This window comes from Phaethon aethereus (assembly GCF_964289735.1).
Source record: "Phaethon aethereus genome assembly, chromosome: 1".
In the NCBI taxonomy this organism is placed as follows: Eukaryota; Metazoa; Chordata; class Aves; order Phaethontiformes; family Phaethontidae; genus Phaethon; species Phaethon aethereus.
In genome coordinates, this window is record NC_138575.1 from 99,509,288 (window position 1) to 99,529,278 (window position 19,991).

General features: G+C 36.2%; 1 protein-coding gene across 1 annotated transcript in view; it reads left to right on the forward strand.

Annotated features, from left to right (window-relative positions):
• Positions 1 to 19,991, forward strand: part of NECTIN3 (nectin cell adhesion molecule 3) — a gene marked incomplete at both ends in the record, with an annotated part of 103,651 nt that overhangs the window by 36,123 nt on the left and 47,537 nt on the right. Inside the window, 4 exons of the mRNA XM_082007226.1 lie at positions 1,484 to 1,780; positions 3,646 to 3,763; positions 6,610 to 6,761; positions 14,564 to 15,146. Of these exons, the coding sequence (XP_081863352.1) occupies positions 1,484 to 1,780; positions 3,646 to 3,763; positions 6,610 to 6,761; positions 14,564 to 15,146 (1,150 nt within the window). The remainder of the gene's footprint in view (positions 1 to 1,483; positions 1,781 to 3,645; positions 3,764 to 6,609; positions 6,762 to 14,563; positions 15,147 to 19,991) is intronic.

Genomic DNA, 19,991 nt, shown 5'->3' on the forward strand with positions numbered 1-19,991 from the left:
AACAGAAAACACATTTTTATAGGGTTATCCATTTAGGAGTTGCCTTTCCTTTCAGTGTAATCGAACAAATAATAAACCACTTTCTTCAGACACTGAGCAGGAAAAAATGTAAAAAAACTGATTCTGGCAGTGAATTCACTCAAGCTGAAAATATTTGTTACCCAGTTATCCCTTGATAGAAGAATTATCTTGGCAGGTATTGTGGACTCTGTGAACTAAACTTCTCGTTATAGGATACTGAAAGGCACAGAAGTTTTAAGAGTTGTCTCTGCTTTGTGATCAGTGATGGCTAGTCCACTGAGGTGGATTCTGAAGCATTACGGTGTGTAGTGATGACTTCACTTCAGAGGACTCGGATAACCTCACTAGACCAAAAGACAAGGATTATGTAATAGGCTAGTATGCTACTGGGCAAGGTGTATTTTCTAGTATTGATGATTGATAGAAACAGGCCATCTTAGAAAACAAAACCTTGGTTTGTATCTGAAGCACCAGATGGTATTTCTGACTTAGGCTGCAATTGGTGGATGGCTTGTACAGGGCCTGAAACAGACTTCTTAAATAAGAAGGAAATCTTCTTAAAATCTTTTCAGTCTGTGGTCCTCAACAGTAGACTTGTATGTTAGGAACTCAGCTTCCTTTTAGAAGGAAGTGTGTTCTCTAAGCCTCTCAAATTTTGGGGTGAATAATGGGATTACAAGGAGGTCAGATCCTTCTGCTTGTGGATTTCTTTAGTCTTGGATTTAGTATTGAGTTCGAATTTTTTACTTAAATAGGTGATGGCCATCTATATATATACACACAGAGTGTTACTTATGTAGAGAAACAATTCATTTGCATATAAAAATACACAAATTTTATAGAAAATGTATATTATGCATATTTGTGTACATATTAGATGTTTATATAATGTATGTGTATATAAAATAAAAATACTTCTTTAGATGTTAACTGTTCTTTCCAACATGGAATCAGTCTGTATTGTACTGTTCAACAGAAGCTTAAATGCTTAATGTTGGGTGTTAAGACACTGAATGAAGTAACTTTGAAATGACACAAACTGACAGTATAGACTAATACTTGATTTAAGTATAGTGCTTGAAAGTGCAGCAGAATCCAAGCCTCTTTGAAAAATCACAATATAGTTTCAGCCTAATATCTTAAGCTGTTTGTCAGACACTGCAACTGGAGCACTGTGGTTGGTGTTTTGAACCCAGCCACTTTAGAATTCCCTGTCAATGCATTAAATGTAGTGAATGAGCAACATTCAACTTTGTCCACTCATTAGAGTGCTGTATCAGCAGGCCAAAGCTTTGTAGAGCTATCATCTCTGATGGGACGTGATCTGATTTCTAGGATATCTATTAGCCATGGGCTTTTGCAAATGGATTAGAACTTGTCTAACGCCTTTACATAGTAAAGGTTTCAAAGATGTGGATTCTTTCTTGTTTAAATTTACCTTTTCTTTTCCCCCCTTCCCTAGTTGAACCTGTTGTAAGCTTAACAAAAGGACCAAGCCCTCTAATAGATGGTGCAAATCGGACAATAGCAGCCACTTGTACTGCAGCCACTGGAAAACCTGCTGCAGAGATTGACTGGGAAGGAGGTCTTGGTGAAATGGAATCCAGCTCTACTTTGTTTCCAAATGAAACGGTGACAGTTGTAAGTCAGTATATGATTGTTCCTACGCGGTTTGCAAGAGGAAGACGTATAACTTGTGTTGTGAGGCACCCTGCCTTGGAAAAGGAGATAAGATACCCTCATGTGTTGGACATACAGTGTAAGTATTCTGTAAGGCAGTTACTGCTTGGTATGTATCTTATAACCACTCTCTTTATTGGTGTATGCTTTCCACAGGAAGGAGATGAGCACTTACTGTTTCAGGAGAGAAAGGGTATTAAAACTGTATAGAAAAGCGTGTAATAAGAGGTAGGTCAGGCAGGCGTAAAAACCAAGGGTCTCTATTAAAAGATAAAAATCTAGTCACAAAGCTAGAATAGTGTTATTTTTCTAACGTTTGTTTTGAATATTGGCTCATGTGTAAACATTATTACCCATGTTTATATTTAACATAAGAGATGATGAAGTAACAAACTCACTTGATCTGTAAAGTGTTAGTAGTGCATTACAATTTCAGCAGCTTCAAAGAGTTCTAATGAAGATTCAGCATTGAGATAAGTTGAAAATAGATCTTCTGGGGGTTAGTAAGTTATTTTCAAATTGCTTACTAAGCTTTTTCCACTGTAATTTGCGTGAGAGAACAAGAACATAATACAACCATTCCTAACATTTGTAATTCAGCTTCAGGTTGCTCCTGTAATTCAAACCTCTATCAGGCTTGTTGAACAAATTTGTGGCTTTAAAACACATGACTACACAGTGAGATGGCTTACAAAGCTGCTTAGCTAAAGCCAGTTAAGATAAATAAGCTTGAGGCATGTGATCCATTTTTTTGTTTGATAATGTATATATGACCAAAATGAGCTATTTTCAAGTTCTTCCTGTGGTATCCTATCTCAGCTGTGTGCTGCTTTAAAGTTCTGAAGTCACAGAAGGCTGTCAATTCCATTAGAAGAAATGTAGTGGCTGGAAAAAGTTAACTTAGCTATTTTGGTTTGACTAGTATCGCTTGTGGGTTTTTCTGTATAGTAAAAAACCACTTATTTGGGCATGAAATAGTGATTAGTACTGGTTTATTTTGTCCATGTTGAAATGAAGTTCTAGATTGAAGTGCCATTGATACAGAAGGGGAAGTAAAGATTATTTGTCCCATTATTGTTTCAAGCAGTGAATAAGAGAATGAAGTTCAGTATTTCAAGTGAAATAAGGGGGCAAGTTGGTCTTATTTTTATCTGAAATTAGTGCTAAGGCATATTTCTTAACTTCTAACAAAGTTATAGTAAGCAACACAGCAGCAAGTCAGAAGCAGAGATTTTATGTCCCTTCTCTAGTCTTCCTTCAGTCTTCCCTTAAGCTTATAGTTTTCGCAGCGACTCCTCCATCTCCGTTGTAGGAGCTTATATCAAATCATACTGGTTCTTCTGTGTTCCAGGTTCTGAGTATTTCAGCTAGGTCTCTGCTTTATCTAAAGTGGTCTCCTGGCTTTTTAGAGCCATAACAACATAATTCTACGTTATCATGCCAGTGGAAGACTGTTAACCACTTTAACTGGCATCTGTGAACTTTTTGATGATTTCCTAATTACCTGGCTGCTCAAATTGCTGTTTCTGATTTTTTGCCGCATCTTGTTAGTGAGAAGTAGCTCTAAATTACCATTCCTCACTTCCAAAAAAACATTCAACTGATTCTTTTCTTCTAAAGTCCTTTCACTTCCGCAGTGTGCTGTAAGTTTGCTGAAAGCACACGATGAGGCGATTGCACTGAGTAAAACAACTTTGTTCCTGATCTAGTCCACTGCTGCATATTGTGCTGTAGCTTGGAACTGTATTGGTGTTCTTGGTGTATGTTGTTGTTGTTGTTGTTGGTTTCTAAATTTAAAAACAAACAAAACCCAACAAAAAACACAAACCAAACAAAAACCCCCGAAAACAAAAAAAATCCTTCTGCTCCACTGAGCTGACGGTTACACACAGTTTGTGTTTAAAGAAACTATTGTGATTGATAGGTTAAATCTTTTTTTGTCAGATGCCCCAGAAGTTTCAGTAACTGGCTATGATGGAAACTGGTTCATTGGAAGAGAGAACGTTCAGCTCAGATGTAATGCTGATGCAAATCCATTACCTATGGAATTTATGTGGACCAGGTAAATATTTATAAAAAGGGGCTTGCCACATGGTTGAAGTGGTATAAACTCTTAGCTTACAGTGAACACCTGTTTGAAAAAAAAGGAGTATGTGACTTGTATTGGGTTGTAATGGTATTATCCGGCCTTTTAAAAGGAGGATAAAAGATGTGTGTATGCATGAATACGAGTGAGTGGATATCTTTGTGAATTTACAAGCTTCAACAGTTTGTCACTACTCAGGATAAAATTTTTGGTAGTTACTTAATAAAGCAGACTAAACTGTGTATGTTGCAGTATGTAGAGCAAAGACCAATAAATCTAGTATGGATCCAACTGTTACTTCATCAGTTCTGTTTTATTATTACTTGAAGTAGATTGTGAACACTTGAACAGGCTTTTATGTATCTGCTTTTTAAAATCTGGGAATTACAGCTGAGATGGCAACTACTGCTTACTGAATTACAGAATTTGTCATCTTTTTCAAAAGTGCTCGAGTAGTTGCCAAGACAGATAAATGCGTTGTTTCGCATAGTGATAGAAATGAGGCCTTGGACATATCTCCAGGGCGGGGAAATCTTCCATAATAACTTCACTTCATTAATATATGGTTTCGGTGGGCCCTACTCAGGTTTACTGCTTTGCTTTTGCAGCCGTGGATGTACTTTGGGCAAGAGACAGAGGAAGACAATAAAAGCAAGCGTAAATCAAAATCTGTCCTGTGAAGAAAAAAATTAAATAAACCAGCTGTTTTCAATTGATTTGTTGCCTGTAGAAACAAAGGAAATAACTGTTCTAAGGACAGTGTAAAATTATGTGCGGCTGTGTTACAGTGCTTCTGTTGGTAAAATCACAGGAATCTTTATTCATGTGAAGCTGTAATCCATTTCCGTACCTTCTCAATGGTAGATATAACTTAGCGTAATGGACTAGTACTCATAATGTGGTTTGAAAATGTTGTATTGTTAAGTTTTGTGTTGTTTGATGGCAGTTTCCCAGGAAAACAAAGCATTACTATAACTGACTCGATCCTAAAAGCAGCCATTGAAATATTCAGTAAGTATTGCAGCTAACTAGTCAGAATGGCATGGCTACATTAAAGTAGGTTTTGTAAAATGTATGCTTTACCTGCGTGCTACAGTAAGCTTCCATCCCATGCTTAGCTCAAATTCAGTGTGATGAGAGATTTTAACACATAAAAATCCCTATGTTTAAAAAAAGCATGCCAGGCTCTCAACAGCAGTACCACTTGTTTCTTCAGCTAAACTGCGTTCTCAGTTCTCTGATTTGGATTTGAGGTGTGTGTAAGAACTAATCATTAAAACCTCTATTTCCAATTCCAGGAGAAATAGATATATTTAAATATATGTAAAGCACTTTAAGCTTCAGACGTCACTTTTAAACTTCCTAAACTGAACTAACTTTTACGAGAAAAGCTTAATTTTCTGGAATAAAACTAGTGTACATCTTTGTTTAAGCAACAACAAAACCCATCTCAGAAGCTGTAGTACTGGTCAATGAACTATTTCAAGGGGGGAAAAAAAATCTATACAAAAGAAGCATAGCTTGACTTTTTAAGGAAATGGAAACTAGCAGTATTGAAATTACATTCTATCTTACTGGTTTCAACTTATTATAGCTTCTAGAACTACTATACCAAAAAAACCTTTATCCCTCGGAAGCAAAGGTGACATTGTATTTGGTAGGATAGTAATATTTTCATGGTCAATAATGTATTAAAATGTTGCACACATGAGAACTTTAGAACAGAGCTTTCAAACCAAATGAGTATTTTATAATGTTTTTTTGAAATAAATATTTCTGATACTATGAGTTAAGTAGTACATGCTTACTCAGTTTCATCAACTTCATATGACTGAAGCAATTCTGGGCAATAATCATTGTCACCAAAGCATTGGGAATGTTGTCTTGAACCTACATTTGTTGGAGATGTTTACTGTTAGCTGTGGGTTTTTTCAATTTGAGTACCTCTTCTAAAATGTCAGGGGTGGCCTTTTGTTTGAAAGTACTTATAAAATCACACTTCCTAAATGCTTCCAAGATGCTGTGAGACCTGGTGATCACACTTGAATATTGACTTAATTAATATCTTTTAATAGATACTTAGATAAAAGCAAAATGGGATGCAATGGCATGAAATTACACAGGTGTTTAATGGGCGGTTGGCAGCTCTGTTAAAATAGTTGCAGTGTGTCTGCCTTTTCCCTTTCTCTGTTGGGGTACAGAGTTGTTAATGTTATCACATGGAAATGATACATGTGGAAAAGCGAACTGATTGGAAACAATCCTTTTTTAACCAGTTGATTCCCCAAATGTGTCACTAAGCACCAAATTTGGTTTCAGCACTGTAATTTGCATGGAGAAGTGATAGGGGATTAGAAAAGGCAGGTTGAGAGGGAAGGAACTGCTTGAACTCTTGCGCAGAAAGCCTAGTCAAAATGTCCTGTAAATTGTGTGCTGACAGAAATACTTATTGTGATAGCTCAACTGGATGCAAAAGAACAGGTAATCCTGACAGCACTAGAAGAGCATCTTAGTTTGTTAGTTTTTAGGGCTTGAGTTGGACTGCTCCTCCAAGTATTATATTTTGAGATAATGTTATCTTGTACTAGTGTTCATTTGTGGGCAGCTTGCTAGTGCCAGCAGATTTGACATTTAAAGGACTTGGCATAGAAACTAAATACTAAGTGTTCAGATGGACACTGAGAATATCCAGTGAAAGCCCACTGACAATGTCAGAGCACAGTGAAAAGTTCACTCTAGAGTACTGCAAACATGATTTTAAACTAGTTATATTTAGACTGTAGTCAGAGATTCACAGTTGAAATCTAACTGTTTTGGTTTAGGTTGGATGGACAATGGCCTGAAGGATTGCTATCTGTCAACAATACTCTGCAGTTCAGCAGCCCATTGACTTACAACTACACTGGGACTTATATCTGTAAGGTGACTAATGCCCTTGGCCAGAGAAGTGATCAGAAGACTGTCTACATATTAGGTAAGTCTTACTTCTCAGCAAAGACAGTATGTTAACTTGAAACCTTTTTTGGTCAATGATTGAAATAGCAAACTGAAGAGACAGTTGATGCATAAAACATTTACACCTTTTAACTGTGTGAAAAACTATTGAAAGTACAATTTGAGAGCTACAGTAAAACTTGATTAAACTTATTCTTCAGTAACAGCAGCATAAAGTGGAAGCTCATAAGGTTGACATAGTGGTTGATGGTTGGACTTGATCTTAAAGGTCTTTTCCAACCTTAATGATTCTGTAATTCTGTGATTCTGTTGCCATACTGCTTCTGAGATGATTACTTTCTCTTGGTAGGTGAACTTTTTCCAGTGTTAACTGGTGTTTTGGCAAGACATATTGACTGCAATAAACAGTACCATGTCTGTAATAAATTGAAAAAAAACAGATGTTATTAAAGAACAACTACATTTAATAAAGACAAAGATGCTCTGCCTTAAGGAAGTCAGTGTTACATTCTGAATGTGTGCATTGCACTTGAGTTACTGGTTTTCTCCTTTTCTCGGAATACAGATACCAGTAATCTTAAAGTTTCTCATGCAGCACTCTTGCTGATGTACTTAGTATAATATGGCAAATTTGTGTGTCTTAAGTATTGCTGCTGTTGGAAAACATCCTCATATGTATTAACACAATGTAGTTCATGTTTTACTATGACGTCTTCTTGGTGAAAGAACAGATTAACTTGGGGTATATGTGAGTAGTGCGAATTAAAACTTCGTTCTGTTGCATGATGTTGCTGCTCTTCAGTAAGTTTTAGACATCATTTGTTCCACAGTGTAATTAAGTGTAAGAGTGCATGTTGGCCATATAAACATGATAACTTCTTCATAAGAACTTAAAACTAAATGTGAGCACTCAAGGATTGAGGTGAGAATGGAAACTTAAGACTAAAACTGAAGATACAGGATATTTGAAGGTGCATCTGTCTCAATTCATATTTGATAGTTGTCTGCATGTTTAGAGCAAAGGATGGTGTTTCAGACGGACATAACTGTACTGCAGGCCATGGTGGAAAACTAGTAAGTTCTAATTGACTACTTAATGAGCTAGTTAGCTGGAGACTTCAAAATAGTTTGAGACAGTGGAATTATTTGTTAATGACTTAACAGTCTTCTAATAGCTAGAATTTTATATAATTTAAGTGCTGCAAATTATTACAGAAGTCACTTCTGTGAGCTTACTTTTGGGTGCTTGGTTCTAATGCTTCCTTTATGGAGAACTCATGGCTGTGTAACAGTGTCAAAACAATTATGAAGACTGTGACATTGTAAGAAATATCAAGTGAAAAAAATTAGGATATCGTCGTTAGAGAGGGTAAAATATTCTGCTGGTATGTAACATTCAAATACATTTAAACTGTATTGTTTTCTGAGTGTAGCTCTCTTCTCAACCCTATTCTAACTGCAAGGAGGGGGGAAGTTTTTTCAAGTCCACCACTTCTCAAGTTGTCAGTTGTGTGACTGTGGTCCACTGTAAGTAGAACTCATGCTTTTTACCGTGACTGTCATGTGTGAAAATATAAGGCTATCATTCGAATTATGTTTGTGACTAACAGACTAAGATGGGTTAAGTAGGAAATCTTATACGATATTTCCTAAAATAAATGACTTCTTCAAAAAAAAAAAGCGAAATAGAAATACCCGCTAGTTGAGCTGTGGTGAATGGCGTATTTTCTAGCCTATGGCAAATGCAACATAACTTAAGTTAGTTTACTGCAAAGGCACTTCAGTTGCCGAAGTTGGTCTTTGGTGTGGACTGATGGATACGTTTGCTGCAGTAACTTCACTGCAAATAGCATAACTTCGCTGTTTTCAGGGAGTGCCAAAACCCAACCTCAGCTAGCTAGAGATCATACAGAGTCATGGTTCTACAAGTTAGGTGCACCACTAAAAACAAATACTTCAGTTGACCGTAAATTAATTTCAGTTCTTAAAAGCTTCACGTTAATCTTGGAGTTTGTAGCCTCACCAACATATAAGAAAACACAGGTGATTTGTAGGCAACTTGGAATAAACCTGGTGCTGTATCACTATAACTAATGCTCAGGCAAGTCTTACACTTCAGTTTAACACTTGAGACAAGCATCCAGTGTTCTGCTCTAGATACCTTAGAGAAGATTATACCAAACTAATTAAAAGCGCTGTATATTAACTTTTAGTATATGGGAGACTTCATTAAAATGAGAGAGAGAAGGCAATCAAAATACAGCACCTGTATTGTTTTCAGAAATTAAGAATATGTTATTGTAACAAAGACTAGCTTTGCAGTGTGACTGGCTTGTTAAATAACTAACATGCCCTTAAAATGATGCAGGATGGGTAAGTGCCTATGAAATAGCAAAAACGTCCATCTTAACCATTCAGGTTTATTTACAGCGGGAACATAGAGATTCACATCAGGAGTACAGAAGATATGACTGAAGTAGTAAACTTTAAGTCAAACTGCTTACCACCTTAATTTTTTACTTGATTGAGCAGATATTATCTAGTAATGGTGAACATGGCAGTGCTGTACTGGAGAGCAATCATTTAATTAGCTTATTTTTCTGTGTTAGTTATTCTCTGCTATATAAAACTTGGTAAAAACATGGAGTTTTGTCTGCAAGATGCAAAGCTATATGATCACGCTATTTTTCAAATTTCAATTATGAAGCCGTCAAAGAGGATTTATGAAGTTAATGTTTCTGAACAGTCACGATGCTGGTGGTTGTAAAGCTTTTTAACTGCTTGGAAAAGTAACTATTAAGTTGAAATGTGTTGTAGGATTGGAATGTAAGCTGAGCAAAAAATGCTTTTGGTCCTAATTGCATTGTTAAAAAATAAAGCTGTATTTTTAATGAATTATGTTGTGCTTCTAACCTTTATGTTAATATTCTTAAAGTGGAATAGAGAAATATAGGAGAAGTAGTTGTCAGGGACTAAGTGATAGATTCACCAGCTTTTAGTTACAGGAGATGATTCAGCTTTATATGGATAACGAAATACTAAAATGGTCTTTGAAGCTAGACACTTTTTCAATACTAGTTTTAAGGCACAGCTGTTTCCTACTTGTTCAGTGATACGAAGTTAAACTTCATTTGTGTAGTTGTCCAGCAAAAGCAAGTCATGCTCCTCATGGAGTTCAGAGGTGATCAAGTGTTGTTGAAGCTCCTGACAGTCCTACAGCAACAGGTTTTCCAAAACACGCTCTCAGCTTGATTATGTAAAGCACTTCATCTTGTAATAGAGATTAACTGAGCTTTTTTTAATGAGGAATTGAACTTTTATTTTCTTCCCTCATCCTCATACTGTTTACTGAGGCTTCCCCCTTCTCCATTTGCAAGAGAGGTGACCTGTGAGGCTGACATCCAGATGGGAATATATTTGCTTCCTTTGTCGTCTGTTCGAATGACTGCCTTTGGAAGAGACTACTTTTTGTTAAAAATAAAGCCAGCCTTTGTTAGGCAGCAATCCTAGCAATTCTAGGAAGATGTGACTTGTAAGTACAGTCACCTTCTTGTAGAGTCAATATTGTCAGGGTTAACATAGCAGAGGCTATTCGTATTTTTTGGTTTTGTTTCTTCATGTATAGACCTCTTTTTCTGAGATCACTGTGAATACAGGCAGTCTTGTATTTTCTAAAGTATATATTGGAAGGGATATTGATAAACTGCTTTTTTTCTGTGTAGAGGAGTGGGTCTCAGGATAACCTAACTGCTGATTTGGATGCTGCCTGGTATAGTAGGCTTTGAACTTTAAATGTTGTTCCTGAATATTCCTTGCAAGCTTGAGGTTATGTTAATGATAACAGTTGTACTCTGGTGTCCCCAAGAAATATGAAAATGTTCTACTTGGTGCATGGAAATCACAGTTAGAAACTGCAGAAGTACACTGAACTTTGAAAATGGAAGAATGACTCTGAAAGAAATTGCCGGTTGCTTCAGGCTGATTTCAATCTTCATATCTATCATGCTGCCAAAATGGGAGGGAGCAAACTGAAGATAATCCTAAGAAAAATGTTTAACTCCAATGTGGAACCTATATACACAAGACACTTTATGGAGAGAGGGTTACACACTGTCCTTGCCCGCTACCTAACTTTAGACAGGGAATGGTTGGAGAAACAATGATAAGCTTCAAAATCATTTTTTCTCAGATATTCAGAAAGCCTTTTATGGAAAGGCTGCTTTCCCTGCTCTTATAAAGGAGTTGCAACATAAGCTTTTCAGCAGTTGAAAGAAAGGGCTGCTTTTATAATGTGCAGCTACATAGACATATCAAGTACTTAAATTATTAGATATTTGGCATCTAAAGGAAATTTATCGATAACAGCAGGTTAAGAAGCAGAGGTAAAGATGTCTGTTAAAACATATATGTAACAACTACATGGGCAGGCACTTTCACTCAGTAAAATGAGAACTGCAGAGAGACAGACCTTATAATTTGTGCAAAGCCAACTCACTTTTGCATTTTAAGTAATTGATAACAGGTCCCTGTCTTGTAGAGGGCAAAGAAAGGGGTGTGGGAGTCAGTGTCGTTCTTGAATCGTGTGGGGTTTGTTTTTTTTAAATGAGGAGAACTAGACTTTATCATGGCTTTTGAAATTAGACAGACTTTCATCATATTAATACACAACTAGCCAAGGCACCATCCCTTCCAAAACTTTGCTTCTTGTAATGCTTAAGTGGTGAATCTTAGCCCAAGGGGATGTGTGCCAGTGGGAAATGTTGTTCTTCCTTGTTATAGAGCTGGTCACCTTACCCTGATATACTTCATAGTGGACTAAAGACAAAGCAGCTTGCAGTTTAAAAATACTGTGTTCTCTACTTGATTGTAATAATGGTGTGCTTGTTGATACCAAAATGAGACTTAACCTAAGTTTTTTTTAAGCTAATGGCCTGGTTCTGAGGATGATCCGTCCATCCATCTCTTTGCCCACTCATCGTTCTGACACTTGGCTTCTTGTTGGCTTTGAATTCCCACGGAAGCCAAGATGGGTCCTGGACATTTGAACAAGTATGTACTGCAGGGGAATTGAGGAGGTGAGGTGCAGTATTTGGTGACATGAAACACATCATGTGGTCAGATGTCTCTACTAAAAACAATTGTAGAAGTTCATCTGTCCAAGATAAGTTGTTTGTATTGCAAGAGTTGGGAAAACTATATAAAGAATAGTCATTTAAGGGAAAAACAAAAATATCAGACTGAAGCTGTTGAAAGTTGGTACCAACTTTCTTGGGAAACATCTGGAAAATAAGTAATAGAGGAAAAATTAAGCGTACTGGAGCGTAGTGCCTTTGAGAAGGTATGAGAGCTTCATTTGAAGTAAAGAGCAAATCTTGCTTTTCGTGGTAGAAAAGTATTAAAAGCTTTGAAACAAACTAGGAAAACTTGGCTTATTTTATGTATGGAGGGAGCTGATGGGTTTACTCTTCCATACCAGAAAGTGGGTTTTTGTGTTCTTCAGTTATGTGTCCTATCCTATTATAATTATGTCTTCGATCCTATGCTAGTGAGGGTGGTAGCTACATAATAGTAAGGAAACTTCTTTCTTTGTCTTCACTTGTCCTCATAATTAGTACAGGGCATATGTAATAAGGATTTGAACAGGGTTCAGAGCATAGAGACAAAAAAGGAAATCAAGATTAATTTAACCAAAAACAAAATTTTCCAGAATTTCTGCCACTTTCAGCTCCCTGGTCTGCATGGATCCTTTGATATGTTGTTAATAGAATATAATTGCTACTGTTGTTTTTCACATGCGTGGTGGTTAAACTTGCCAGGGTGCAAATACTGCGTACTTGTGAAAGTGTATTTTATGTTGTGGATGTGGAGGATGAGACTTCAGCCATCAGTATCAGAGGGAAATAGATGAACAATTACAAAGCCAGTTTAAAAACAAAAACAAAACAAAAAACAAAACAAAAAACAAAAACAAAGCATGTATAGCATGGAAGAAGATACTGCTAGTATTGTCTGAAATGGTATTTTAAGCTAACAAATCTTGTGTCTTAAAAAAAACAAACAAACCCAAAAAGAACCCCAAAACAAACAAAAAAACTTTTTCAAGGAAGCGGGTTTTGAGTTTAATGTCTTGACCTATCGATTTGTGGGACAGGGGAACCCTGGTAAACTTGGATTCCTTAATCTTTACTTCTCCATTAAATTATTAAACTCACTTTAAATCAGTTTTTACTAAAATCATAATCTGAATTCTTCTTGTTCATTTTAGTAGTGCATCTTCCTTGTTCAGTTTCCTGTCTTCTGTCAAATTCATTTCATTTATGTATAGCTCCCTAACAAATCACCACTTCTACATAGTCAAGTAATATAATTATGTGCTTTGAAAATCTGTGTAAAACTTTACTTATGTCAAGCTCAAAATGTTGTGTTCAGTGGTGAGGTGCAGTCTGAGGTATGATTTGTAAGGATCATGACAAATGTGGCAATACTGCCTAGTATGAGAGAACTGTATGGCTGTCTCGAACAGTAAGATTAAAAGTTATGATTTGTCAAATAACTGGAAACTTGACAAATCTCCAGTTCTATCTATTTTACTTTTTGTGGTGGTAAATTTAGGGTGCCTCTAATATGGCAGTAGTAGTTCCATGAATCTTGCTTATGGGCATTCAACTAAATAACATGACATAATGAGCTATTTGGCTGTCCATGTAATATTATCTCTAAAAGATTCTAGCTGTAAAAACATGCTTACTGTTTGTTGCTTTACTGATTTTAAAGTTATCTTGCATTGGGCGAGGCAAAAAGCCAGTTTTGGCACAGAAATAGAAACTGGAGTTGCATGTAACATTGCAATTGACTGGGATAATCTCAGCAGGCTTTCTCGGTGTCATCTGCCCATCATTTGCAAACTTGTCTTCAATACAGATGCGTACATCTCCAGTAGACCTAAAGAACAAAAGAAAAAGCTGAGTGCTGGAGAAGCTTGGTATCTGGCAATCTCTCGTTTACTTGCATAACCTGGCATGAAATCAGTTGATATTTTATATTGAGGAATGAATATGGAAATTTGTTTGTGCGTGAGGGAACAAAATGTATAGAAATCATTTCTACAAATGTTCCAGTTTTTTTATTTTGAAATCCTGAAAGCTCCTTGCTCAACCTAAGTGTTATTTTGAGATTAATACATGCCACTTTTAACTATGCTTCTTTCACTAATCCTAAGGTGAAGCTGAGTAAGTTGTATTAATGCAACAAATGTTTGTGGAGACAATAGCTTAAAAATAAGTAGTTCATGTGCTGCTGACTGAGCACACAACTCATAGTTTTTCATTCTTATACTCAGTGCCGGGACCCATTTCTGAAATGGGAAATTAATGTGGAATAATTGACTGTGTGGCATAATCAATTAACTTGATCCAGTATTCCTGACTGCTAGCTGGAAAGAGAGGACTGCTTGGTTTTTTTTCCGAATAGACAGCATTCTTCCATGGGGGAGGTAAATAACAAGCCATGAACAATGAACATCTGAGCAGAAAAGCTGCATCTCTTTGAGAAGGGCAAAATATCTACTTAAAGATTATTTTATTTTCTCGCTATACTACTTATCCTGCTGCAGCATAGCTCAAAACCACATACAATGAAGCTAGTTCAAAGCCTGTGGGAAGTGTAAGACTTTTTGTAGTACCATGAACCTGAGAATGAAAAACTATTCTTGTAGAACATACCCATCAACTTTGCTTTCTTATAAACCCTTAACTGATTTAGCTTGCATTGACATTCTGTGCCTTTTCTGTGTCTTGTCTACTTCTTTGCTCTTTCCATTAGATCCTCCCACTACTACCACTCGACTGCCCACGGTTCCCTGGCATCCTTCGACTGATGGCATCACAGGTTTAGCAACAGAACCTAGAATAATAAATTTCCCAACTTCAACCTTGCCAGCAATGCAGGAAGACTCTTGGGGTACTGTCATCGGTAGTGCGGTGGGTGGGGCTCTCTTCCTCATACTTGTCAGTGTTCTGGTTGGAATTATCTGCTATAGGAGAAGACGGACGTTCCGTGGTGACTACTTTGCTAAGAACTACATTCCACCATCAGATATGCAAAAAGAGTCTCAAATAGATGTTCTTCAGTCAGATGATGTGGATTCTTATCCTGACAGTATAAAAAAAGAAATAAAGCATCCAATGAACAGCTTAATATCTAAAGATTATTTAGAAGACCCTGAAAAACCAGAGTGGAACAATATAGACAATCTTAACAGGTACCAGGAACGTTACGAAAGACCAATGGATTACTATGGAAGCGGAACATTGGGAATGAAGTATATGGGTGGTGAATGTTACGATGACAATGAAGAAGACTTTGTTTCTCACATAGATGGCTCGGTAATATCTCGGAGGGAGTGGTATGTGTAGTAACCACTGAAAACTAAATGTGTACCTACAGTTCATTTCATTGGCTGATCACTTTCAGATTGTTTATACTTACACAAGAGGAGGAATAAACTTTTTGAAACTTTTTTTTGGAAGGTTTTTATATTGTGACTTGACAAATGAAAATATTGAATCTGGGGAAAATGTATTTGAGCTGCTTTTTTTTTTTTTTCCCAATGCTGTACTACTGTTTAAGATTTGACTTTTAATGCAGAGTGCTATATTGGTCTATGTCAGAGGTAAAAAAGGCTAAATTAAAGTTGCCATTCAAAATTGTTTAAAAATAAAAAGTGGCTGTCTTGGCTTTCTGATATAAAAAGAAGTTTACCTAAGACAAGGATAATAAAATCTTTGGGGGCATTTACTTGACAGATTAGGCCAATTATTCCAATCTAGATACTATCCATGGTAGACTTAATGCTTCTGTATAGTAAATACCAATTAAAATGAGTTACAGCAGAATCAAAGCTTTATTTTAGGTTTTTCTGCACAAAAATGAATACCTCTTAGCATTTTAATGAGCCTTCTTGTAACTACGTACTTAAAAGAAGTCATTGCACTGAAACTAACTTATGAACAAAATTTTGAGGAGTAACTGTAAACAGGTCAAAGGCTTGTCTTTGAAAAAGATGAAAAATTATTTTTTATAGTCATTGATTTCTAAAGCTTATACTAGTGTGTATATATACATACAGTAAGATATTTTGTTAGGCCTATAATTGGCAGGATGTCAAAGCTCATCAATGAATAGAAGACTCTTCTTACAAGTACACAGGGTACAATTTTAAAGACCTATTTCTGAGGCTTTGTGGGAATCTTACCATTGAATTTGAAAGCTGGAGAATTGGACTCAACGAAGAGAACTGTAATAGTTATTGAAGTTGGAGGCTAATGTCAATTTGCTTATTTTTCTGGTGCCAATAAACATTAAGCATGCTAAGAGGTGTCAAAGCATTTGCTAGAATTTTTATGACCAGAAGTTAAAACAGTGGTTTTACGCTGCTTCGGAATAAATTACAATGCTTGCTTTGAAGAGGGTAACTAGAATTTCAGATTATTAGTAGGGAAGTGAGCACTTGCATTACTAATTCATATAGTGAAAACACACTCTCCAATGGTACAATTACAGAATCTATGAAACAGGAGTTCAGATAAATTGTGCAGTCTGTACCGCAGTGGATTTGTTTTCCCTGCAAATAATCAATACTGATTTAACATGTTGTTCTTCAAAATGACATTGTATGCTTTGTATGGTAGGACATCTCGTTTGACATCTGAAGTAGATCTGCTTAGTCTTGAGCAGTTTCATCAAACTAATTCTGCTGATTATGTAGGGAGGAATGAAATAATCTTATATGAATTAGAGAACAATGATAAATTCATAATTAGAGTAGTAGATCCTTTGAAGTGACATTTTTAAGTGTTTAGCTCAAGAAGATGAAGCTGATAAGGCTTATTAGTATTTGAAACCTGAAAAGGGAGACATTTCTGCTACCTTTAAAATGAAATAGGCTGCATAATTACAGCTGCTTCATTAGCATTTATGCTGGAAGTTCTTTTCTAACCTCATGATCTTTGTTAGCTTACAGCATTTGGAGCTTCACAAAAATAGTTGTATTGAGCGTTGTAGACAATACACTGTGATTGCATACGACTGCATGTCTTCAAAAAAGATTAAGACAACAGCTTTATTTGAAATTCAAATGGAAAAGCATCCCTAAACAACTTAAGTTCATGTTTGGATTAATGGAGTACTGATACATGATTGACCACAGTCTCAAAAACAATAGCAAATGATATTGTGTGTGTCTGTAGTTTGAGTGCAAGCACATGGAAAGGAGTTAGATTTCTAGCAGAAAGTTCTGATCCAAATTATTTCTGGAATAAAGAGATCATACCTCTCTTGAAATAAAAAATACTTGATCTATCATCTTTAAAAGATGGTGTAACATGGAAATAAACATAACCGTAAACCTGTTCTCCACATGGGATATCTTGCTTTTGTCTCTGTGGATTTTTTGTTTTGCTTTTAAAAATATATATATATTTAATTCCTATGGATTAAGAAGTTGATATGTTTTGAAGTTGATAATAGGGATAGGGCTTACGCGTGTTGCAATGTTTTGTACATTATGTCTACTGTAAAAAGAATTGATTGTAAGTACAAATGGCTGTTGTGTGAATAAACTTTTTGTTACATTCTGGAACATAGGTACTGTTCAAAAATGTTTGATGGATATATTCTTAAAATTTAAGGTAAAAAAACATGATAAAACCGGAGGCTGCATAGAAGGAATTGAAGTATTTAAGCTGTTTAAGTTGGGCTTTTTAGCATTTCCTCTTGGAGACCCTAGGCTTATAGAATAGGTGTCTTTAGAAACAATTTTAAAAAGTATGAAACTTGAGAATGATACATGTGGGTAGTTGCTGTCTGGGTACTTTCACTTTAAGCACAGCTGATACACTGTCTAGGACTCACCTTCTTCAAAAAAAAAAAATTTTTTTCTGTTGCTGTAGCTGTGCTTTAACCATATTTCTTAGAGTGAATCAATTCCCATCTATTTCTGACCAGCTAGTGGTTCAAATGCTGTGTAGCTGGCACCATGCATCCTGGGTGTTCTCTGGCTTGTTAAGCTTGGTATGGTATTCTGGGTTTCTGATGATTCTTCTGGTTAGACGTCTAGTTTCTGTGCCTACTGTTTTGCCGAAGTGATTCAAAAAAGCAAAATACATGAGCCCTGTGGTAATTGCATTTCAGTTCCTGTATGCTGCTACACTTCCTGGGACATTGATGTTTACCTCTGGTGTTCAGAGGTAAATGGGTGACTATTGTCATGTCACCTAAAATGGGATTCAATGGCTGAACTTTCATTGACAGTATTATACTTCATGATGTTTCAATATTACAGCAGAATTTACCACAAAAAAAGACACTGTAAAGTTAGTACAGTATGAAACAGTCAAGAAACTCATCTGGTGAAGTTGTAATCACAAAACTAAAGCATCTTCATGAATTTTGGACCTAATGGTGTATATTAGTTACATGCGACTTACTTAAATGAGAGGGCACCCAGTGTACACTAAGCTTAACCCCTGCATTTTAGTTGGCTTAAGTGAGCCTTCTACTTACTCATGTGCCTGTTCTTCAGGAGAAAATAGGAATTATGTTTCTTACGTATATAGACTGGTACTGACAGACGAATGGAGCTTATATGAAGAAAGCTGTTTTGTAAAATAAAACAGTAATTACTGAAGATGATAAGTAATGTTGATCTAGAGTGAATTAGCTTCCTGTAAGCTGTTAATCTATGACTTCATCCCTTCGCTTTAAGAAAGTCACCAAAAATGCTTATTTCAGTTTTGTTCAATCTAGGTAGACATACCTGCATGACTCATCCCGGGGGTATTGCTGTCAGGTCTTTCATATGCAGTGAGAGGACAGGAATCGCTTTATTAAATTGGGAATGATGAAGTGGGTTGGGGTTGGGATTTTTGTTTGTTTTTCAAAATAAGGGATGAAGAAAAGATGCCGTTGTTCAGCTTTCTGTATAGGCAGAACAGTATTAGAATAATGAGTGATAAAACAGATTGGATAGTTGGTTTTGTTTTGACCTATGAATAGAATATATAGCTGGAGAAGCTCCTAAAATTTCTTCTGCTAAGAGATTAAATAGAAGATGGTTGTGTGGTGTTTGGATAAACACAGCACATGATTATTTCTAAAGGAAAATAGCTGAAGTAAACTGCATTAGAAATATGTTACAAGTAGAGAGCTGTGTTAAACTCCCTTGCTGTGTACCTTTCTGATCTAGTAATCAGTGTAGATCAGAGTATTATTTCTGTATGGTACCTGTATTTTACAGGTAGAAGTGTCAGTGAAGCTAATGTTAGTAACTCCGATTGTGCAACTTGTTAACAAGCCTTTTGTTGCAAGTTTGAAACTGTGGTTGAGCATACTGAATTAAAGTATGCTAACAGGTGTCACAGCTTTAAGATTTAAAACTTTGTGAAATCCTAGCATAGTGAAATGGGTGACCTTTAAAGACTGATAAGTGTGTTAATTCAGTATGAGCATTGTAAAACATCAGGTCTGACAATGCTAAGGGCAAATGAAAAAAGTGGTGTTTTTTTTAAAAAAAAAACTGTTCTCTTTGTTAAAAAATTACGAAAGAGACTGTTTCTTGTAGCTTGAAGTGTGAAGTCCTGGAGATGATAGATAGTCTTAGGGGTTGCTTTGATAAGCATAAGCCAAGTATTAGTGAGTTTGCATGTTCATTGCTCTGAGTAATATATTTTTTTTCCCCTGGATTTTAAATTTCCCTTATTCCTTTCTGCAGACTTCAGTGACTTTAAAGAAAGATTGCCAATAAAGCCATAGTTGTCTAGCTTTTTGAATTAACACCTCATTTGCTCATGTAAGTGCAAAGCATGTGTTCTGTGACTTCATTTTGTCTTGAAATGGAAAATAAAAGCATGCAGCTAGTATTTATTAAAAGTGGTCAATGAAAATTTTACGTTTTACTAATGATCCATGGGCGCTCTCAATTCAACCATTTTTTTCGTCGGGTGGCCGGAGCCAAGACTGCAAGAGTGCTAGTGCAGGATGAGGCTTTCTGTTTAGACATGGAAGGAAGAAACATTTCTCAGAGCAATGCTGAAATAGCTTATATGACTATTGAAAGTATGTGAACTTCTGAAAGGTGTAATCTATGCTATCACATTACAGATGTGCCATTTAAGCAGACATCTTCTGTTGCTGTAGCAGGGGCTGTGATTGGAGCAGTCCTTGCTCTTTTTATCATTACCATCTTTGTGAC